Below are 18,239 nucleotides of genomic sequence, written 5' to 3'. Positions count from 1 at the left end.
CTGGTGAGAGTGATGCTGAGGGGCTGCGTCCAATTCTGGTGTTCACATTTTAAAAAGGATACTGAGAAACTGGAGAGAGTGCAGAGAAGAGCCACAAAAATGATTGGAAGGTTGGAGAAAATCCCTTAACATGAGAGATAGAGCTCAATCTGTTTAGTGTATCAAAAAGAACGAGAGGTGATTGATTATAAAGTACCTCAACAGGGAGAAAATACCAGATAGTAGAGGGGTCTTTCATCTAGTGGAGAAAGGCATAAAAAGAACCAATGGAAGCTGAAGGCAGCCAATGTCAAATTAAAAGTGAGGCACAGGTTTTTTGGTTTTTACAGTGAGGATGATTAACCAGTGGAACAAACTTTCAAAGGAGGTAGTGGATTCTCCATCTCTTGATGTCTTCAGATAAAAACTGGATCCTTTTTTGGAAGATATGCTTTAGCCAAACTCAAGTTGTTAGGCCCAATACAGGAGTAACTGGGTGAAGTTTAATGGCCTGTAATATACAGGAGACCAGACTAGATGATCTAATGGCTCCTTCTTGCCTTAAGCACTATGAATTATAACATTCTGAATTTCATCCAGTAACCAAGTGATTTTAGAAGAAAAGTAGGTGAGCAAGGATGAGCAAAAAGTCACCACATAAGAAAAGAGATAAACAAGATCTACACAGACAGCATGTGAGATGATTACAGAATTAACATATTGATAAGAAAAACCAAAGCAGAGATAAAGGAAAAATGCACAAGTGATTATAATAAAGAAAACAATTCTTCTAGAAACAGAATCTACACAGGAGAGACAAGTACCAGGTCCTTAGAGATTATGCATGAGTAATTTATTGACGAAAGAGATGGACTTTTTCCAAACAAACACTATACAATGTTTTTTCTATCAGCGGAGGATGGAGGAACAAATGCCTGAAACAGATACTAATTTTCCACTGTGCAGAAAGGAGAAACAGAGAAAAACACATCAAGCTCATCCCAGGACAGGTGATAAAGAAATTAGAGTATGTGTTTGAAGAAATAACTCCAAGACCAGACAAATCCAGAGCCAGAGGGATGCATCCCAGAATGCCAAAGGAAGTTGACAATCTTTGTCCAAGTAAAAAACTAATACCTTTTACTTTAAAAAAAACGTATCTAATGTTGATCTATTTTAACCTTGCTTCAATTTCTTTTGGTGTATTTTTCACAACAGAATTGTAAAGTATTTGAAAGAAAGTAATTTTTATAGGTAGAGGACTAACAGGCAACTAAACATTTACAGAAGCACATAAAATGAACTGTTACACTAACTGAAAGTACTAAAAATCATATTTGAATATTGTTCCCAACTGTGTTTGTTAAATATCACTGGCAATTGCTGCTAGAAAGATGTACTTCTGTTTAAAGAAGGTTTGCTTATATAGTGGACCTTATTTTCTAAGGTCTTCTAAGTACATGGGCAAGCTCCTGTGATATTCTCTTGTCATTCTACTTAGTTGGTATCTTACTAACAAAGATGCATATCCAATATAAAGATTTTCACAGCATATGTTAACCACTGAATAAAAACAATAATTTCTTATAGAAGAGGAAGTTTGACACCTGTTTGGTATACCAAAATGTGACTGGAAGTGGCTTAAAGGTGAGATGGAGTTATGATGACACTGTTAGACCCTTTCCTCCACCATGTAACCAATGGGGGGAAGGGGAAGCTATAACTGTTTTGTACATAGCTTCATCTGGGAAATGCAGCTAAGCCATATTTTTGTATAAAATGAACTCATTCCTCACTGACAACTCTTTGTTTACCAGTGTTTGTAATTATCCAATAAAGGTCTGTAAGAGCTAAGAGACCAGATTCAAATACTGTCCCATATTGCATATCTGATCAGAATGACAGACTTCTTTTAGTTAGATTTACCCATTTTGAGAGGATTTTTTGGTCTTCATCACTAAGTATTATCTTATTAACCTACGATGTCCCTTTTGTGAAACCACAGAAGTACACACCTGTCTGAGAGAGGCAATCACACAATGCCAGTTTACTGCAGGCAAGCACAAACTTGGCTAAATTTACATGGCTTTGCGGAACATTTTGGCTAATCTGAAAGCCTTTCAAAGTTTGTTACCTCAACATAAATCTGTCCATTCTCAGCAACAGAGAAGAGTCTTTGTGAGGGAGCAAGGAAGAGGTCTGTTTTATAAAGCTCCATGTTGAAGGTCACATTGCTGATAGGGGGTTCAGGAGGCGTAGGATTAAGTGAGCGTTTGCCACCCTCTGCCTGGTGGAGTGTGCAGTTAAACTAAAACAAACGAAACACAAATAAATCCCAGAACTTTTGCCCCATGCAACCCTCCAGTAGGGTCATATGGGATGGAAATGAGAACAGAATTAGGCCATAGCTAAAAACTTTAATTTCAATATAAATATAAGGTATTACATACCACAACTATTTCAGGCCTGCTTGGAAAGGTAACATCTGCTTCATCAGTGTCTCCTGGAAATCCATTATCACCCGATTCCACATCTTCATCATCAATTCCCCAACCACTACTTTCCACTGGTGATGACAGCTGAATAACAATCTACATAAAGGAAGTGGGAAGTAGAAACTGAAAACTTTCTTACAAAGGTGATTGTGACTCCCTTTTCATGTTAATTGTTTCTTCCTTTCTTCAGAACATGAAGACCAAGAAGTTGTGACAGCCATCCCTGCAGCCCAGCACTAAGCTTTTAAAGTATGTATACTATATATGCGGAATAACCTTCAGTTTGTTCCCAGATGTCAAAACCAGTAGAGCCATAAAACTGCTCTCTATGTTGGAAAAGCAGCCTGGGTATTGGTATGTAAATGAGCATACCAGCAGTCCAACTCTGCTTCTGGAATTTCTGTATCCAACACTGCTAAAAGAAGCGGTTCTCTGAAATGGATTAACATACCTTCCAACATTCAATAACTGACTCCTGGAAAAATCACAAAAAGTTCTAGCGGTTAACAGGATTTTCTCCTGTAAAATCTCTGTATCCCCCCACCCTCCTCTTTATTTATTTAATATTAAAGGCATAAGCCAGAAAACTTGCTATCCCATTTCACACTTCTCTCTTCTCTGGACCCCTACCTGACCCCTCTTTTCCCCTCTTCCACTCTGTTTTTTCTCTTTCCTCTGAGACACCTTCTCTTTGGTGCTCCACTCATCCTCTGTCTGCTTTTCTCTCTCTCTCTAACCTTCACCACTAAGCTTCTGTGTTTCCCCATCTGCTCCTCCATTGCTCTTTTGCTTCTCTCACAACTTCAGCTTTGTTTTCTCAGATATAGCACAACTTCTAACAAGTGCCATTTTCTTCTGAATTGTTTGGACACCTCACCCTTTCTGCAGACTGCTGAATCACCTTTCAGTGGGAATTCTCCCAAACCCTTGGAAGCTCGGGAAATTGTACAGTAACGTGGAGCTCCAAATCAGTTTTTTTACTGAGAGGTGCTCAGATCAGTTTTAGTTTGACCCACTCTACGGACTGGGTCCAGACACAAAGTTTATATTGAGATGTGTATTTTCCACAGTTTTGGGGTGTTTAGGTTCAAGTTTTTGGTTTGGGCCCATCTCTAAGTCAAGAGCTATTTTGTCTTGCCAGTACAGAATAGTTTTACCCAGGCTAGGTCTGATCAAGTGGCTGTAGCTATTCTTGGGTTTCCTTTATTTGCCAGGGATACTGCAATGTGCTCAAAACCCCCAAAAGAGTAAAACACATCAGTGCTTGTTGGCCTGGCCTGGCCAATATCCATTCAAGTTCACAGCGCAACTGCTGTGCAAATTCTGGTAGTAGAAAGCCTAGAAGCAAAGTGGGATTCTTTCTGTGGTCACTTACCTATCCGTATCCAGATTACATTCCAAGCATGCAGCTGTATGAGAATTCTGAAACCAATTTTCAAACTGGGGGGCCTATCTTGGGTGTTCAGATCAGCACTTAGCTATCTGGGTACCCACAGTGCCCATTCAAGTAGTTGTTTGGGTACCCAAATTGGGGAAGTGAATTCTGTACTTGGATTCAAACTTGAAGTCAAGGCCTGTCTTGCACACAAATAGATGAGAACTGAATATTTATTTTAAAACACATACTTGTAATGAGGCTAATGCTCATGTGAAAAGTAATAAGTGACAACAGCATACAATACTGCCTTCCTGTATCCAGAGAATAAACACACTTGAAAGCACATTTGAGGAGCTTATTGGTAGAGTCCACCAGCCTTTCATCGTGGAAGAGCTGGGTTCAGGTATTACGTTAGTGGACACAGGTGAAAGTGTGTGTTTTAGTGGGCACTTGTTCCACTGTAAAATAGCACTACACAATTTACCATGACCAGCAGTCTGTGCTCAGGAAAAGCCCAGGCCTTCATTGAATGGCAAAAGAGCAAGATAGAAGCCTGCACAGATTGGACCACTCCCCTCAATTTCAGCAGCATTATTCATTCAAAATTGTAAAAGAAAAATGTTACCTACAGGAATTTTAATTTATGTAAATTTATATTTTCTTTTGTGATCATACATTTTTGTTGCTATACCAGCTCAGGGCTGACTTGTGCCAGTAGGGTGGGTGGGGTACTGCAGAGTTGCCCTGGGGGAGCTCAAGGAAGACTTGTGCTTCCCTCTCCAAGCAGCATGGTGCATGAAGGAAGGCTGCATCATCTTTTGGAATAGTGTAGCCAGTTCCCCACAGTGCACTTGGCTTGCTCCAATGCCTAGTGCGGAAGAGGGGAACACACACCCATCTCCTCCCACTCTCTTTGGGATGTCATGTGCACCCAGCAGCACACTGAGGGAGCAGCCTTGCACTTTCCTAAGTACACGGACTGTAACTGTGACTGGCCCTAGACTGGGCATGAAAAGATTGAGAAGGATGCACACCTCCTGAATACTCATACTAGGGCCAGTCACAATTTGGTCTTTATAGCCTTATTGTGCCATAACAACACACAGCAAAGAAAAACATCTCTCCTTATAAAATACTCACAGAGTTAAAATAAACTATGTTATCCAAGGCATAGCCTATCTGTTGAGTCCCACAGCTGTGCAATGAAGATTCCAAAATGAAATGGGTACCATTCATCTTCGCTTTACAGGCAGGATCTAGTAGTGAGAGTTCTGTCCCTGTGTAACCATTAGCCTAAACAATGACATTGCATAAGTGGCTGAAACCTCGGTGAAAATACAATTGCATGAGATACATACAAGTTATACTCTTATTTTAAGCAGAGCTTAATATATTTTTGCATGACTGTTAATAAGATTGCCATTGAACTGCATGTCCTGTGACATTTACTACAAAATACTGCCACACAATGACATTAGTTGTTGGAACAACAGAAGGGACAAGCATCACATGGAGTAAAAAAAGAAAAAAAAAAAACCCTACATTTTCATTGTTTGTCCAAAGCTGAACTTAAAAAAAAAAAAAAAAAAAAAAGTCTTATTCTGTACAAGACTTCCATCCACAATGCAAATTATTCCTCCCTAAGGCACAAACAACCTCTGTGTAGAAGGTGAAGGGTAGGAGAGCTGTAGATGGCTTTTTTTTTTTAGGGATCATAGTGGATGTCCATCACAGTCCCAATCTATAGTCTCTGGCATCCACCAATTGCCTCTTCACATTTCCAGTTGTGAAGAGCCTGTAGAACCACCGGTCTACAAATTCTGGGACAGGCCAGAACGCAGAATTGGGGGAAAGAATTTTTGCCATATGTTTCCCCTTCAATCTGTGGGTTATCTGGCATGTGGCTATAGGTAATGGCTGGCCAGGATCTGACCTTCTGTAAAGTGTTTCACAGTCTGGGATTAAGAGAGCAGACTAACCTGCAGGGAGTCTTTTTCTACGGCAACAGTCATCATTTTGTCATCACATTTTACTGAGAGGGCTACATCAATGCTTCCCTGAACCTCTTCAGGTTCTTCAGATTTTTGAAGCAGTTGCTCATAGAAACGACTCATTATTGTGTCTACTGTATCCCTTGATAAGGAGATTCCTTCTCCCATCTTATCATGCCTTCCTCTGTTAATGTGAAAAGGAAAACCCAGGCCGTCGCTTAATGTGGGCTCCTTCAGAGCAGGCAGAGGGTTAGTACCTAGCAGTTCGGTCAGCTCTGGGGGAAGAAAAGGGTGGTCTTCGTCTTTCATCTCTTCTAGAAACAGAAAAGAGTAAATCAAATTATTATCATAGAAGATTAGGGTTGGAAGAGACCTCAGGAGGTCATCTAGTCCAACCCCCTGCTCAAAGCAGGGCCAACCCCAACTAAATCATCCCAGCCAGGGCTATGTCAAGCCGGGCCTTAAAAACTTCTGAGGATGGAGATTTCACCACTTGCCCAGGTATCCCATTCCAGTGCTTCACCACTCTCCTAGTGAAATAGTTTTTCCTAATATCCAACCTAGACCTCTCCCACTGCAACTTGAGACCATTGCTCCTTGTTCTGTCATCTGCGACCACTGAGAACAGCCTAGCTCCATCCTATTCGGAACTCCCCTTCAGGTAGTTGAAGGCTGCTATCAAATCCCCCCTCACTCTTCTCTTCTGGAGACTAAATAAGCCAAATTCCCTCAGCCTCTCCTTGTAAGTCATGTGCCCCAGCTCCCTAATAATTTTCGTTGCCCTCTGCTAGGACTCTCTCTAATTTGTCCACATCCTTTCTGTAGTGAGGAGTCCAAAACTGGACTCAATACTCCAGATGTAGCCTCACCAGTGCCGAATAGAGGGGAATAATCACTTCCCTCGATCTGCTGACAATGCTCCTACTAATGCAGTCCAATATGCCATTAGCCTTCTTGGCAACAAAGGCAAAAAAATCCCCAAGTCCTTTTCTGCAGAACTGCCGCTTAGCCAGTTGGTCCCCAGCCAGTAGCAATGAATGGGATTCTTCCATCCTAAGTGCAGGACTCTGCACTTGTCCTTGTTGAACCTCAAATTTCTTTTAGCCCAATCCTCCAATTTGTCTATGTCACACCGGACCATATCACTACCCTCTGGCGTATCTACCTCTCCCCCCAGCTTAGTGTCATCCGAAAATTGTATTGTATTGTATCCCTTTCATCATGTTCTTTATAATTTGAACATTTCCTACCTAAATGTGAATGCTAATTAATGAAACCACTGTGATGATATCTAACAGGTCACTAGTTCTCTGACGCTGGCAGACCATCTCAGATTAGAGCAATAGGGCAATTCACTTGTGTATGAATACCAAAGAAATGCTAAAAGGTCATAGTGTGTTCAAACCAATTCACTTGCTAGTATAGATCAAAAGGAAATACTAATGTTATTGTATCCTCTTGTCTATTTCCTGTGCTTGCTATCCTTGTACTTAATTAACCCTAAAACAATAATGTGTGTTAATTTTTACATGTAAATTTACTTGACCTGTAAAACTACATGAAAACTAATGAAGGATTGTTTCTGGCTATTACATTGTCTTTACATTATATTTACCCATTGGAGACTGGAGCCTCGGAAATGTAAATGAAAGATTTTTTAACTTCAAAGCAAGGGCCATTAAGCAAAAATGGAAGATACACAAACTCTGTTTGTTTAGTCAACAGTGGCAGAGCCCATGCTGTGTTAAAAGCACTTTCCAGACTGTTTTCAACTATAAGAAGGAACTCTGGGAGGAATTCTGCATCTCTGATCTATTTGGATGCTGTCAGGAGGCGTTCCAGATATAAGACAGAGGTCCCCAAAAATATTTTGGGAAACCATGAGAGACTTATAGGAACTAGCAGACATTACATCTCTGCTATCAATTGGACTTACAAACTGTGACACACCTGTTCTATATTTTATCTTCTTTAACCTCTCAATAACTCTAATTCCTTTTTCTTTAGTTTGATAAAAGACATTGGCTGTCAGCATTGTTTTTGGTATGAGATCCAGAGCATCCATTAACCTGGGGTGAGTGACTGATCCTTTGGGTTGGAAGAACCTACTGTGAGGTGAATTTTGGTTTTAATCACCTTTCATCACTAAGTCCAATTTGTCTGAGTGGCAAGATATGATGAAAAGCCTAAGGGGATTTTCTGTGGCTCCATGGTAAGGCTAATATAATAATCCAGGAGTGCACACTTGGTATTAGTTTGGTAAAATTTAATTATAGAATATAACACCAGTTTGGGGTATCTGTCCTGTTTTCTGCCAGGCCGACCTGACTTTGGCACTCTTGGTTTTGAGCCACATCCTAGACACCGTGTTCAAACATTATCCAGAATAACTGTCTTGCAGGACTGCAAAAGCAACAGCATCTTCATATTTACTAGATGACTACAACAATTTTTCCTTTATAAAATGCAGTAGTGGATGATGGGCCCAATCCTGTAAGTCTTTAATTAGGCATATCTACTACTGGAATTTTGTTTCAGTAAGGACTGAAAAAGGACTTCAAGGAATGGGCCTATTATCTGCAAAGGGTAAACAAATGAGAAGGAAACATCACAACCAATGAATACGGTATATTCATTTCAACAATGCTGCTGTCACACATCAATTCCTGGAGTAAAATTTTACTGTTACCTGCCAGTGTAAATCCAGAATTAACTCAACTGGAGTTCCAGACATACACCAGGGTAACCTCAATATTCAATCAAGTTCTCTTGATTTACACTGGTGGGCAAATAAGAGTAGTATTTGACCCTAGGCTCTCTGCATTGTTATTCAGGGTTGAAATCACAACATCTGGTCTTAAGCAGTTAATTATATGGAAGCCACACAACTACTCTCGATACACAAATATAAGCTTTTTTATTATGTAAAACATTATTCTCAATGGGCCAAATTCAGATCTAGTGTAAGAGTGGCTATTACTTAACTAAAAGAAAAGGAGTACTTGTGGCACCTTAGAGACTAACCAATTTATTTGAGCATAAGCTTTCGTGAGCTACAGCTCACTTCATCGGATGCATCCGAGGAAGTGAGCTGTAGCTCACGAAAGCTTATGCTCAAATAAATTGGTTAGTCTCTAAGGTGCTACAAGTCCTCCTTTTCCTTTTGCGAATACAGACTAAAATGGCTGTTACTCTGAAACCTGTCATTATTACTTAACTGGCTTCAATGGAGTTTGACCCACTTTTGTCATCAGTGACTTTGGTCCAATAACTCTATCTTTTAAAAGCCTTTCGATTTACTATCTTTGCCCAGGCTCTTCTGTTGAGACAATTTTGTGTGTAAACCATTTAAAATAACTCAGGGAAATATTATGTTCATATTTGAAAGACAAAGCCAGACTAACTAACAACCTATCCAGCCATTGGCAGTCCCTAATTCCAGGGATCACTGAGTACAGTTAACTGTATTAGCTTCAGGTTGTGGTAAATGCAGCTACTCAATTCCACCCCAATATTTCAGGTAATAGCACAGTCTACTGGGGTTTCCTACTAGAACTCTCATAACTTTTTGGGGGTAAGATTTTGCTGACTGGAAGATGTGAGCTCCCTTGGTGTTTTAAGCTTGGAAGTATTGAGATCCCAGTGAATGAAACCTCAAACACATGAGGCTCTGTCAAAATGTCACTTACCAAAGAGTATGGTATGTTTTTGTATATGATAAAAATCCACATTCATACTTACCACTGTCTTCAATTCGTAGATGGAACCTATTAGCTACAGGGGCTATTGTGTAGGAAGTAACTGGGCTATAGCCATGGTCATAAGCCCACTTAATCAAATCCTCATGAGACGAGGGAATATCAGGTATTACTAATTTATTCATAGTCATAGATCGTTCTGTTTCTTTTCCAAAGCCAATACTGTTTGGTGCCTGCATATAAAACAGAAAGAGACTGGTTCCGTGAATTGGCACTTGAAGCTTTTTCCAGTCATAGAAAAATGAATTTAAAAATATGAAAGATCATCATCTATTGCATTTGGTTTGTCAACATATTTTACCCTTTCCTACTAAAAGTTCACTGGGACAAACATATGGCCCTTAATATAACCATATAATTTTCAGACCATGACTTGAGGTGAACCACAATAAGAGACCTGATTTTTTCAAATGTCCACCTTGCCTCACCAGTCACTGGGGTGGTGTCATTTTAATTATGTATGCAAAAATCTTCACTGTACCACTAGTCAGGTCTCCTGCACAGTATGGTAGCAATGAAAAAGGCACAGCCTACGACCCAATCCTTTATAGTACAGCTGCATATCATCTATTCCATCTTTGAAGCCAATGGGACTTGAGGACACTGAGACCCAGATCCTTAGAGTATTTATGCACTAACTTCCATTGAAATCAGATGGGCCTCAGTGTCTCACTAAAAGAGGCTCTTAGAAATTGATCCTCCGAAGTACTGAATGCCTCCCGAAAAATGCTGAGCATCCTCAAACATCACTGTAAATTTTTCAGTCACTGGAAACCTACAATACTCAGCACCTTTCAAAACTATAGCTAACTATAAGACATGTTTAAAAATATATATAAATACCATGTATATTCTCATAAATACAACTTGTGCATAACTTGATAAGCTACAATATGAATTTATTTGTGTACACACTTTTCATAGTGACATTACACAACAATTTCCAGCTGATTACAGATGTCCGTCATCTTTCATTTTATTATAAATAATTATGCTAAATTTCAAAACCTCTCGTTTATATCTGCAAGTCAAAGGGATAAAACAAGCATCTCTAGTTGTTACAGGGTAAGACAAAATATTTGCTGTTATTCCACTTTAAATTTATTTTAAATATTTGGCATCTTGAGTTTAAACATATATTTACACAAAATTAAGTTCAGTAACAATCACATTAACTACAGACCAAGCTGAATGCGATAATAATGTCCAGTAAAGAGGAAAATGCACCACCTTTTAACTGCTGACATGTGCCTGCATTGTATTTTCTGTATGTAGATCATACTATTTTCGTGCTGCACAAAAAACACTTTCATTTCCAAGCCTGATTATTTTCTCCATCATATACGCTGCACTTTTGCTAAAATCCCCATTTGTTTCCCATTTTGTTTGCCATCAACATGACCAAATCTTAATCCTTTCCCACTGTAGGACTTTAAAAGATTTACAGTGCTGATCTGTCTTTGCCAGCTTGCTGCAGGACATTTGTCATATCTGCCTGCTGCTTCAGATTAAGGTTCAAAGAAATACATTTCCTCTTAAGGTGTCATCAACCAAGTTTTCGGACAAGGAGATATGAGTAGGTAGGTCCGCTGATAAAACTAAAGGTCCAATCCAACATTCTTTATACTCTCAACTTCCAGAAAAGTTAATGGGAATTCATTATCAGGCTCTTTAAACATAAAAATTTGATATCTATAGTTTAAAGATCATGCTATCCGAACAAAGTATAATGAGAAGCGAGCTGGGTGATCTGTAGCCACAAAGTTTTCTGCAGCATTATCAATATAGGAAAATCCCTCAAGAAGGAGGAAAAAAAAAAAAAAAAAAAAGGAAACAAGGGACATCCCAATTTTAGTGTCTCATCTTAATGCCTTGGTTCAAATTTTTACTTTTCAGCAGATACTAATCTGGATACAGCTTCATATACATTTCAAATAAACATAGTTCTGACTGGCTGGAATTACTATATGCCCCAAATTTGCCATTATTTCCCTTTCTGCCCTCACTTTTTAAATTTTGTTGTTAGGACAACACAACTGAACAAATATTTTTGTCATAACTAGCACTGGCCTATTTTAGTATTTGTTTGCACCTCTCCATTGCCCACTGAACCTGCACTCCTTCACTCCTGTGCATAAACCCAGCAAGACTAAGTGTAGTAACAAGGGTTGGCAGAATTGGGCAATTCATTTGTATGCCCTGTCAACATCCTGGTTCACACCTTGAGGACCCATATTCATAAACCATTATGTGTTAGAGATAGAAAGCTATTTACATATTTTCCAGATGTTCTTGTGAAGATGTAACAGCAGTTTCCGCTGGTAGGTTCCAGAATCTTTTCTCCTTTATACTTGGCAGGCATCCCAAAACAAATACACAAACAAACACAGCTACCCCAAATGCAGTCTGAAATGAATGGAGACCATTTCAGAACTTGGCATCATTTATGGTACTTGGTTATTTTTTCTTATCCAAAGCACAGTCCTAACATTTCTTCAAGTGTTTAAATCTTTTGGTTTTTACCCATTCCCACTTGCACTTTTATATGCTAAAATGAATGGGAGATAATAGAACTTGGCAATATATTGTATATTCTCTTCCTCACCCACAGCACAACCTATAGGTTTGCAAAACTTGGTATGCTTGAATGGAGTGGTTAGAACGCCAGGCATTCCAAGTGGTGTTCTACATGTGTGAGAGAAAATAATTTGCATTAATCTACCCAGGTACAATACCAATTCAAATATGTAATGCCGTACAAAATGGGCCAAATTCAGCCACGCTGTGAGTGGAACTGTGCCCACTTACCTCAGGCTGAATTTGGATCAGTGTGCACTATAATTTTGTAATTCCTTTTTCCATACGAAATACATTACTGGGCTGTAGTATTTAATCAAAAATCTCATGAGCATAGCAAACTGTGGGATGGACTAGATGACCTAATTGGTCTTTCCATCTCTAATTTCTACGAGTCTATGAATCTGGACCTTAAACTCCCTTCCCTGGTTTAGAGGCAGCTTAGTATTCACCTTTCACTGTTTGCCAGTACTTTCTCCCAGGACAATTGTGATTTGTGCTGAGGGCAAGTTAGGAAAATTCAGAAGTGTGGAACTGATTCAGCTAATAAACGAAAAAGAACATAATGAAACATTACCTAATTGTTTTGTAATGTTTTTACGCAATATCCAAAATTGGGCTTGGAAAGGACTTCATCTGAATAAAGGAATAAACACAGCCCAATTCTTGGATGAGAACTGTAATGTATAGTCTTCTTGAATGATATGGAGACATTCAGTTCTTTCCCCCCATAATTACTGTAGGCCAAGGATGTATATTCAGAAAGGGACACATTTTGAATGACACAATGGAGGAAATATTTGCCCAAGAACTTTAGCATGGAAATAAAAATGATCAGATGTCCTAACATTTCAAAATGTAATACTGTTTCCTGTTTTTGTTATGCTAAATGAGAAACATTACATTATTGTTCATCCACTTAACCAGGATGGACAGGGATGTTGTCCCTATCCTGTTTGCCAGAAGCTGGGAATGAGCAACAGGGGATGGATCACTTGATGATTACCTGTTCTGTTCATTCCCTGTGGGGCACCTGGCATTGGCCACTGTCGGAAGACAGGATACTGGGCTCAATGGACCTTTGGTCTGACCCAGTATGGCTGTTCTTATGGTCTTATGAAAGAATACATTCTATCGTTTTTATTGAATATTTAATTGAACTATAAAAAGGGACCATGTTAAAAAAATCAGTAATCTTGCTTTGTGCTCTTAACACCCAAACATTTGAGACATTTTACTGTCCTTTAGGATTTCATATGACGGCAAATACATAAGCCACAAATGGCAATTTTTTCAGGTAGCTACATGCACATGCAATTTAGGTTCTAGCTGCCTCTGAGCATGCAGTGGATTTGCTCTCAATCCTACAGCATGCAAAAATACTCCTTCAAAAAGGCATAGTTTCAGTTTATGTCTAAAACATTTAATAGCAAATTCTACGCAGCAATCCCGAATGAGAACTTAAACTCTTTTGTTTTGGGGGGGAGGGGGTGTCCCTGTGCTTACGGATGTGCTAAGCTCAGTAAACTAAGCTTGGGCTTTCCCTTACTGCACATGTCTACCCAGGGTACACTTTACCCTTCCATACACTGGCATGGGAGGGGAATTTTGAGATGTCACACAGGATGTCACAAAGAATAACTTTTCCTTCCATAGCTTGAACATCCTTCCTGTTTTCCCTTTACTTCTCTTACCCCCAAGATGCTGCACCCTGCCTACAATTCTCCCAGGAGATCTAGATTCAGCTCTCTCCAGGGCCTGTAGTACTGCTCCTGAATCAGCAAGAGAGGAGAGCTGCCAAGCAAAGTGATGTTCTTATAAATGCACTACAGCTCACAGAGTGTCCTGCAGTTAGCTTGCAGCACTTAACCATTAGGACATAGGTCTGGCTCCCAACAAAGATATCTTTTATTTAGCTTATTAAGCTAAACAGAGAGCATGCAATGTAACTAATCAAACATGACAGATATGGGCCATGCTGTTTATATGGTCAAGATCAATCTATTTTTCACTAGGGAAAGCTCATTATTGTGTTCTCAACCAATATGGTGCTGAGCCAAGGAATATGCATCAGGTGTCTTTCTGAAATGGAACTTCCAGCTATGCCTAAATATGGATTTAGGAGTCTAACTTCAGGTTTGAAACCCTGTATTTGCAGCCTGAGCAAAGGTGAGGGCGGTCTGGCCAAACACTATATGTGGGTAGAAATGTTGGCAAGGGACAGCCTAGCCATGAAGTCCAGTGTTATTCCCAGCATAAGCAGAACTAACCAGTTCCCACTTCTGTAGGAGATATGGGTGTGTTACTTGTAGTTACGATTATGCCCTTGCAGGCATCTTGCCAACTTCTGAGATGAACTTATGAATTCATTCACTGAGGTACCGGCACATGAGAAGTGAACGTGTAAGGAATCTGCATACATCTCATGGATGTCAGATAAGTGGGAGGGATTTACGTTCTAATCAGCAGCACTGTCCATACCTGGCCCAAATGTCACCAGCTGCGAGAAGAGTTTTTCTGTGTATGTGTTCCTCTGTATATATGTAGAGACTTCTGAATGCTGCTTTGTGAAAAGTGCTAATAACTCAGGGATGTTAGCTAGGAGGAAGAAAACATTCGGCGAGCAGTATGTTATTGTACTCTAACTCATTCACATAACATATTAGCTATTAACAGCATTTTGCCTCTTGAAAAATTAAAAAATGCCTTAACTTACAACCACTTCCAGTTTTCCCTGAACATCATGTGACTTGATAACCCAATTGACAGACTTTTTACACTTGAGGATAAGTATGAGGTCCTTGACAAGCATGATGTCTGGTTGAGATGGTCTAATGTCAATGATTATATCCACCTGGAAAGCACTGTATGTGGAAAATAAAGACAAAGTAAGTCCAGAATGCCAGAAATTTTCAGCTATCAAACTTCTTCCAGTCCATCATGATTCCAGTGTCTGGCCAGCTGATTAAAATCCTGGAGATTATCCCAGGCACCACAACATGTGCAAAACAGATTGCTACTTCACACACTAAAACGATTTTACATAACAGAATCAAGTGCTTTTTCAGACTAATAATTATTGTTCAATATTTATCTCCTATTTACAGAAAGTTTTTGTTACTTGTTCCAGCTGTTTGCTTTATACAATATTTTTACCTCATTTCAGCCAAACAAGTCTTAAATATAGTTATTTCAGTTTTCCATGGGTATAGATATATTGAAGATCAAAATCACTCCATCGTACCAAAAACCAAAATAAACTAGGCAGGTTCAGCAACACAAAAGAGTACAAATAATGTATTTTAGTAATACATCTGCCTGTGCAGTTAAACTGTAGAAATTATTTTCACTTAAAATTTTGCATGTGTTGTAGAGTTATTATACTATCGTGTTTAGTTTACAATACTTCTAGATATATAGTTATTTTAAAAAGAAAAGAAAACAGACATCCAACCTACTGATTGCTGGAAAATTGAGGAATACAATCCAGGTTTTTAATAGCACAGTAAAATAAGTAGAGCAAGTGGATTTGTACCCAGCAATAACATTTCCTGATGCAGAATATAAATTCAACAGAAAATCTTCATTTCCATCATGATTTTACCAAGTCGTAGACCATAAAAGTATGTTTGTTGCCAATTAATAGGCCTCAACTAAACTTTGCATTTTGATTTAGTGTCTCAGGGGCCTTTGTCTTATCTCCTGTAGTTATGCACATGTCCCTCTTAGTTCCTGTTGGTTTTTGTGTAGCTCAGTGGGCATACACTTTGCACAGACAGCTGCCCTTTCAACATAGGCAGCATCTGGGCATATAACAGGATTGAGGCAGGTTCTGAATTAGTACACTTCTTCTTTAATTGTAAGTTTTACTAGTACATTTAAACTAAGAAAAATGTGCAGTTTAAATATCTGAAAAGTAAACTCCCATTACGCACTTTCAGCCAAAACCAAGACCCAGATCTCCACCCAAGCAGAAGGCTGTAACTGGGTATCTCTGCATGAGACCAGTGGTGGCAGTGATGGAAAGGAACTGCTCCATAGAAGCTTTGCTTCAGCACAATGTCTGAAGGAGCCCTTTATTCATGCCATGCAGCAACAAATCCATGGGCCCTACCCTGCCCTTCTTCTGTCATGACCCAGCCCCCCCTCAAGTTCCCAGGCACTGCTATTTAAGGAACACCTGCAGAGCTGGGTTCAGCATCATGCTGGGTATGTGCAAGCCCTGTGTAGCCCCCTCCCAAGCCAACTCCTTTGTATAATTGAGGTGTACCAATTCCACTGCCAAGGAGATGGATTTGCTCTTAATGAAATAACTAAATTTGGACAAAATTGGGTAACTTTTAGAGATCTGCCTGGTCTCTTCGGCAAGCAGACATTAGTCTCTTTCCATTGTCTTTGAGGAATACACACTTCTACTGGTGCCTGTGGAAAAGTTGCACTGCTATGCTGACAGCGAAAGACAGATTTTATGTACAATAACAGTACTTAGCACCTATATAGGACTTTACAGGTGGGATTTTAAAAAATGCTCCACATTGGCCTAACTCTGCTTCCATTGAAATCAAGCAGAAATTTACCATTGACTCCACTGTGACCAGTTAGGCTACAAGTTAATACTCTTTCCAAAAAAAAAAACCCAACAACAACAAAAAAACCACACCCCAAAATTTGCCTTACATCTTCATGGCATTTTAGCTAAGCTGAATACCCTAGAAAGCAATACTGCGAGGAAAACAGAGTCACAAAGGTTAAATGATTTGGCAAGTCACTGATAGTGCCGTGATTACAATTTGGGAGTGCTCGCTACCAGATAATGCTCACTTCTTTGTGCCAGATGAGTCCTCTTGAACACTTCAGGCCAGACTCTGCCACCCTTACTCTGTGGTAGTCCCACAATTTGAATAGGAGTTCTGCCTGCAGAACAATGGCAGGATATGGCCCACAGGAACTACACTTTACTTTTACAGTCCAAACAGGAAAATGAATGTATCATTTTGAGGCATCAATCCAGGGTCGGGCTCCAATATCCTTCTTGTACTAAACATCTCAGATGTCTACCTAATTTAAAGTATAACCGGTCAGATTCTTCAACTCTTTCTTATAATGACCAGGAAGTCCCATTCATTTTATTTTTGATGGACACTAGGATTTTTACTTTAAGTTATAAAGTAAACTTGTGAGGATTAGATAACTAATTTGTGGACACTTTACCTGTAGGGATTGGAGTTTGGAGTGATTAATTCAATTATATGAACCTCTCTCTCTTGGTCTGTGGCAGACATGAGACACCCCTCCGCTGTCTTTGGTTGTAGATATCCCGCAAGATAATTCAGAGAGAGGAAATTCTTTTCTATGTTGCATGTGGGAGGAAAAACTTGATCTGGGGGAAAAAAAAGTATACACATCTTCACTGATATATATGTACCCCCACCCAACACTCACTCACTCCACTTAAATTCAACACTTCCTGATATAAGTATATTTACTTTCATAAGTATGGATGATACACCAAGAATCTTGAAAAAAATGGTGTTACTATTCTAACAATACAGGATATCTCTGAAGCAAAAGCTATAAATAATTATAATTGACAGTTTCCATTTACAACACTCAGACATCTGAAACAGGTGTAGTAAAGGTGATATCTGAAAAATGACAGGTGTAGTAAACTTTCTTCAGAATTAATAAAAGTACAGTTAATTTGGTGCACTGTGTTAAAAAAAATATTTCTTCTGAATGTAATTCACAGAAAATATTTAAAAGGGATACCTTCAACATAAAAGCTAGACTTCCTTCCTTCAGAAATGTTTTTAGTCATTAGTCATAACATCCAAGATTAATATAAGTGAAAGATCAGATATTTTCTCTCTATTTTCAGTTTTCTTACTTTGTGTGTTTGACCATACGTATACCCTTCACACAGCAAGAGGGAAAACGGATTATAAAGTCACAACAGATAGGTCCAAGGGCAAATGTGGTACCTGAAACTACTATACTTCTTTTTTTTTTTTAATACTGCTGAGATTTCAAGTTGACGGTGGCCTTTTGAATCTGTGATGCA

At 39.2% G+C, this 18,239-nt stretch overlaps 1 protein-coding gene across 7 annotated transcripts in view; it reads right to left on the bottom strand.

Annotated features, from left to right (window-relative positions):
- The window catches only part of TGFBR3 (transforming growth factor beta receptor 3), a 179,190-nt gene that overhangs the window by 26,435 nt on the left and 134,516 nt on the right, over positions 1–18,239 (bottom strand). For all 7 annotated transcript variants that reach the window (XM_084637452.1, XM_084637454.1, XM_084637455.1 and 4 more), the window contains 7 exons: positions 17,390–17,558; positions 14,895–15,042; positions 9,585–9,774; positions 5,832–6,157; positions 4,993–5,145; positions 2,430–2,570; positions 2,114–2,287 (listed from right to left, as the gene is read on the bottom strand). In XM_084637452.1, the coding sequence (XP_084493578.1) occupies positions 2,114–2,287; positions 2,430–2,570; positions 4,993–5,145; positions 5,832–6,157; positions 9,585–9,774; positions 14,895–15,042; positions 17,390–17,558 (1,301 nt within the window). The remainder of the gene's footprint in view (positions 1–2,113; positions 2,288–2,429; positions 2,571–4,992; positions 5,146–5,831; positions 6,158–9,584; positions 9,775–14,894; positions 15,043–17,389; positions 17,559–18,239) is intronic.

The sequence above is a fragment of the Lepidochelys olivacea genome (genome assembly GCF_965140295.1).
Source record: "Lepidochelys olivacea isolate rLepOli2 genome assembly, chromosome: 8".
In the NCBI taxonomy this organism is placed as follows: Eukaryota; Metazoa; Chordata; order Testudines; family Cheloniidae; genus Lepidochelys; species Lepidochelys olivacea.
The sequence above is the reverse complement of the archived record's forward strand: the minus strand, read 5'-3'. Positions and strand labels throughout refer to the sequence as shown.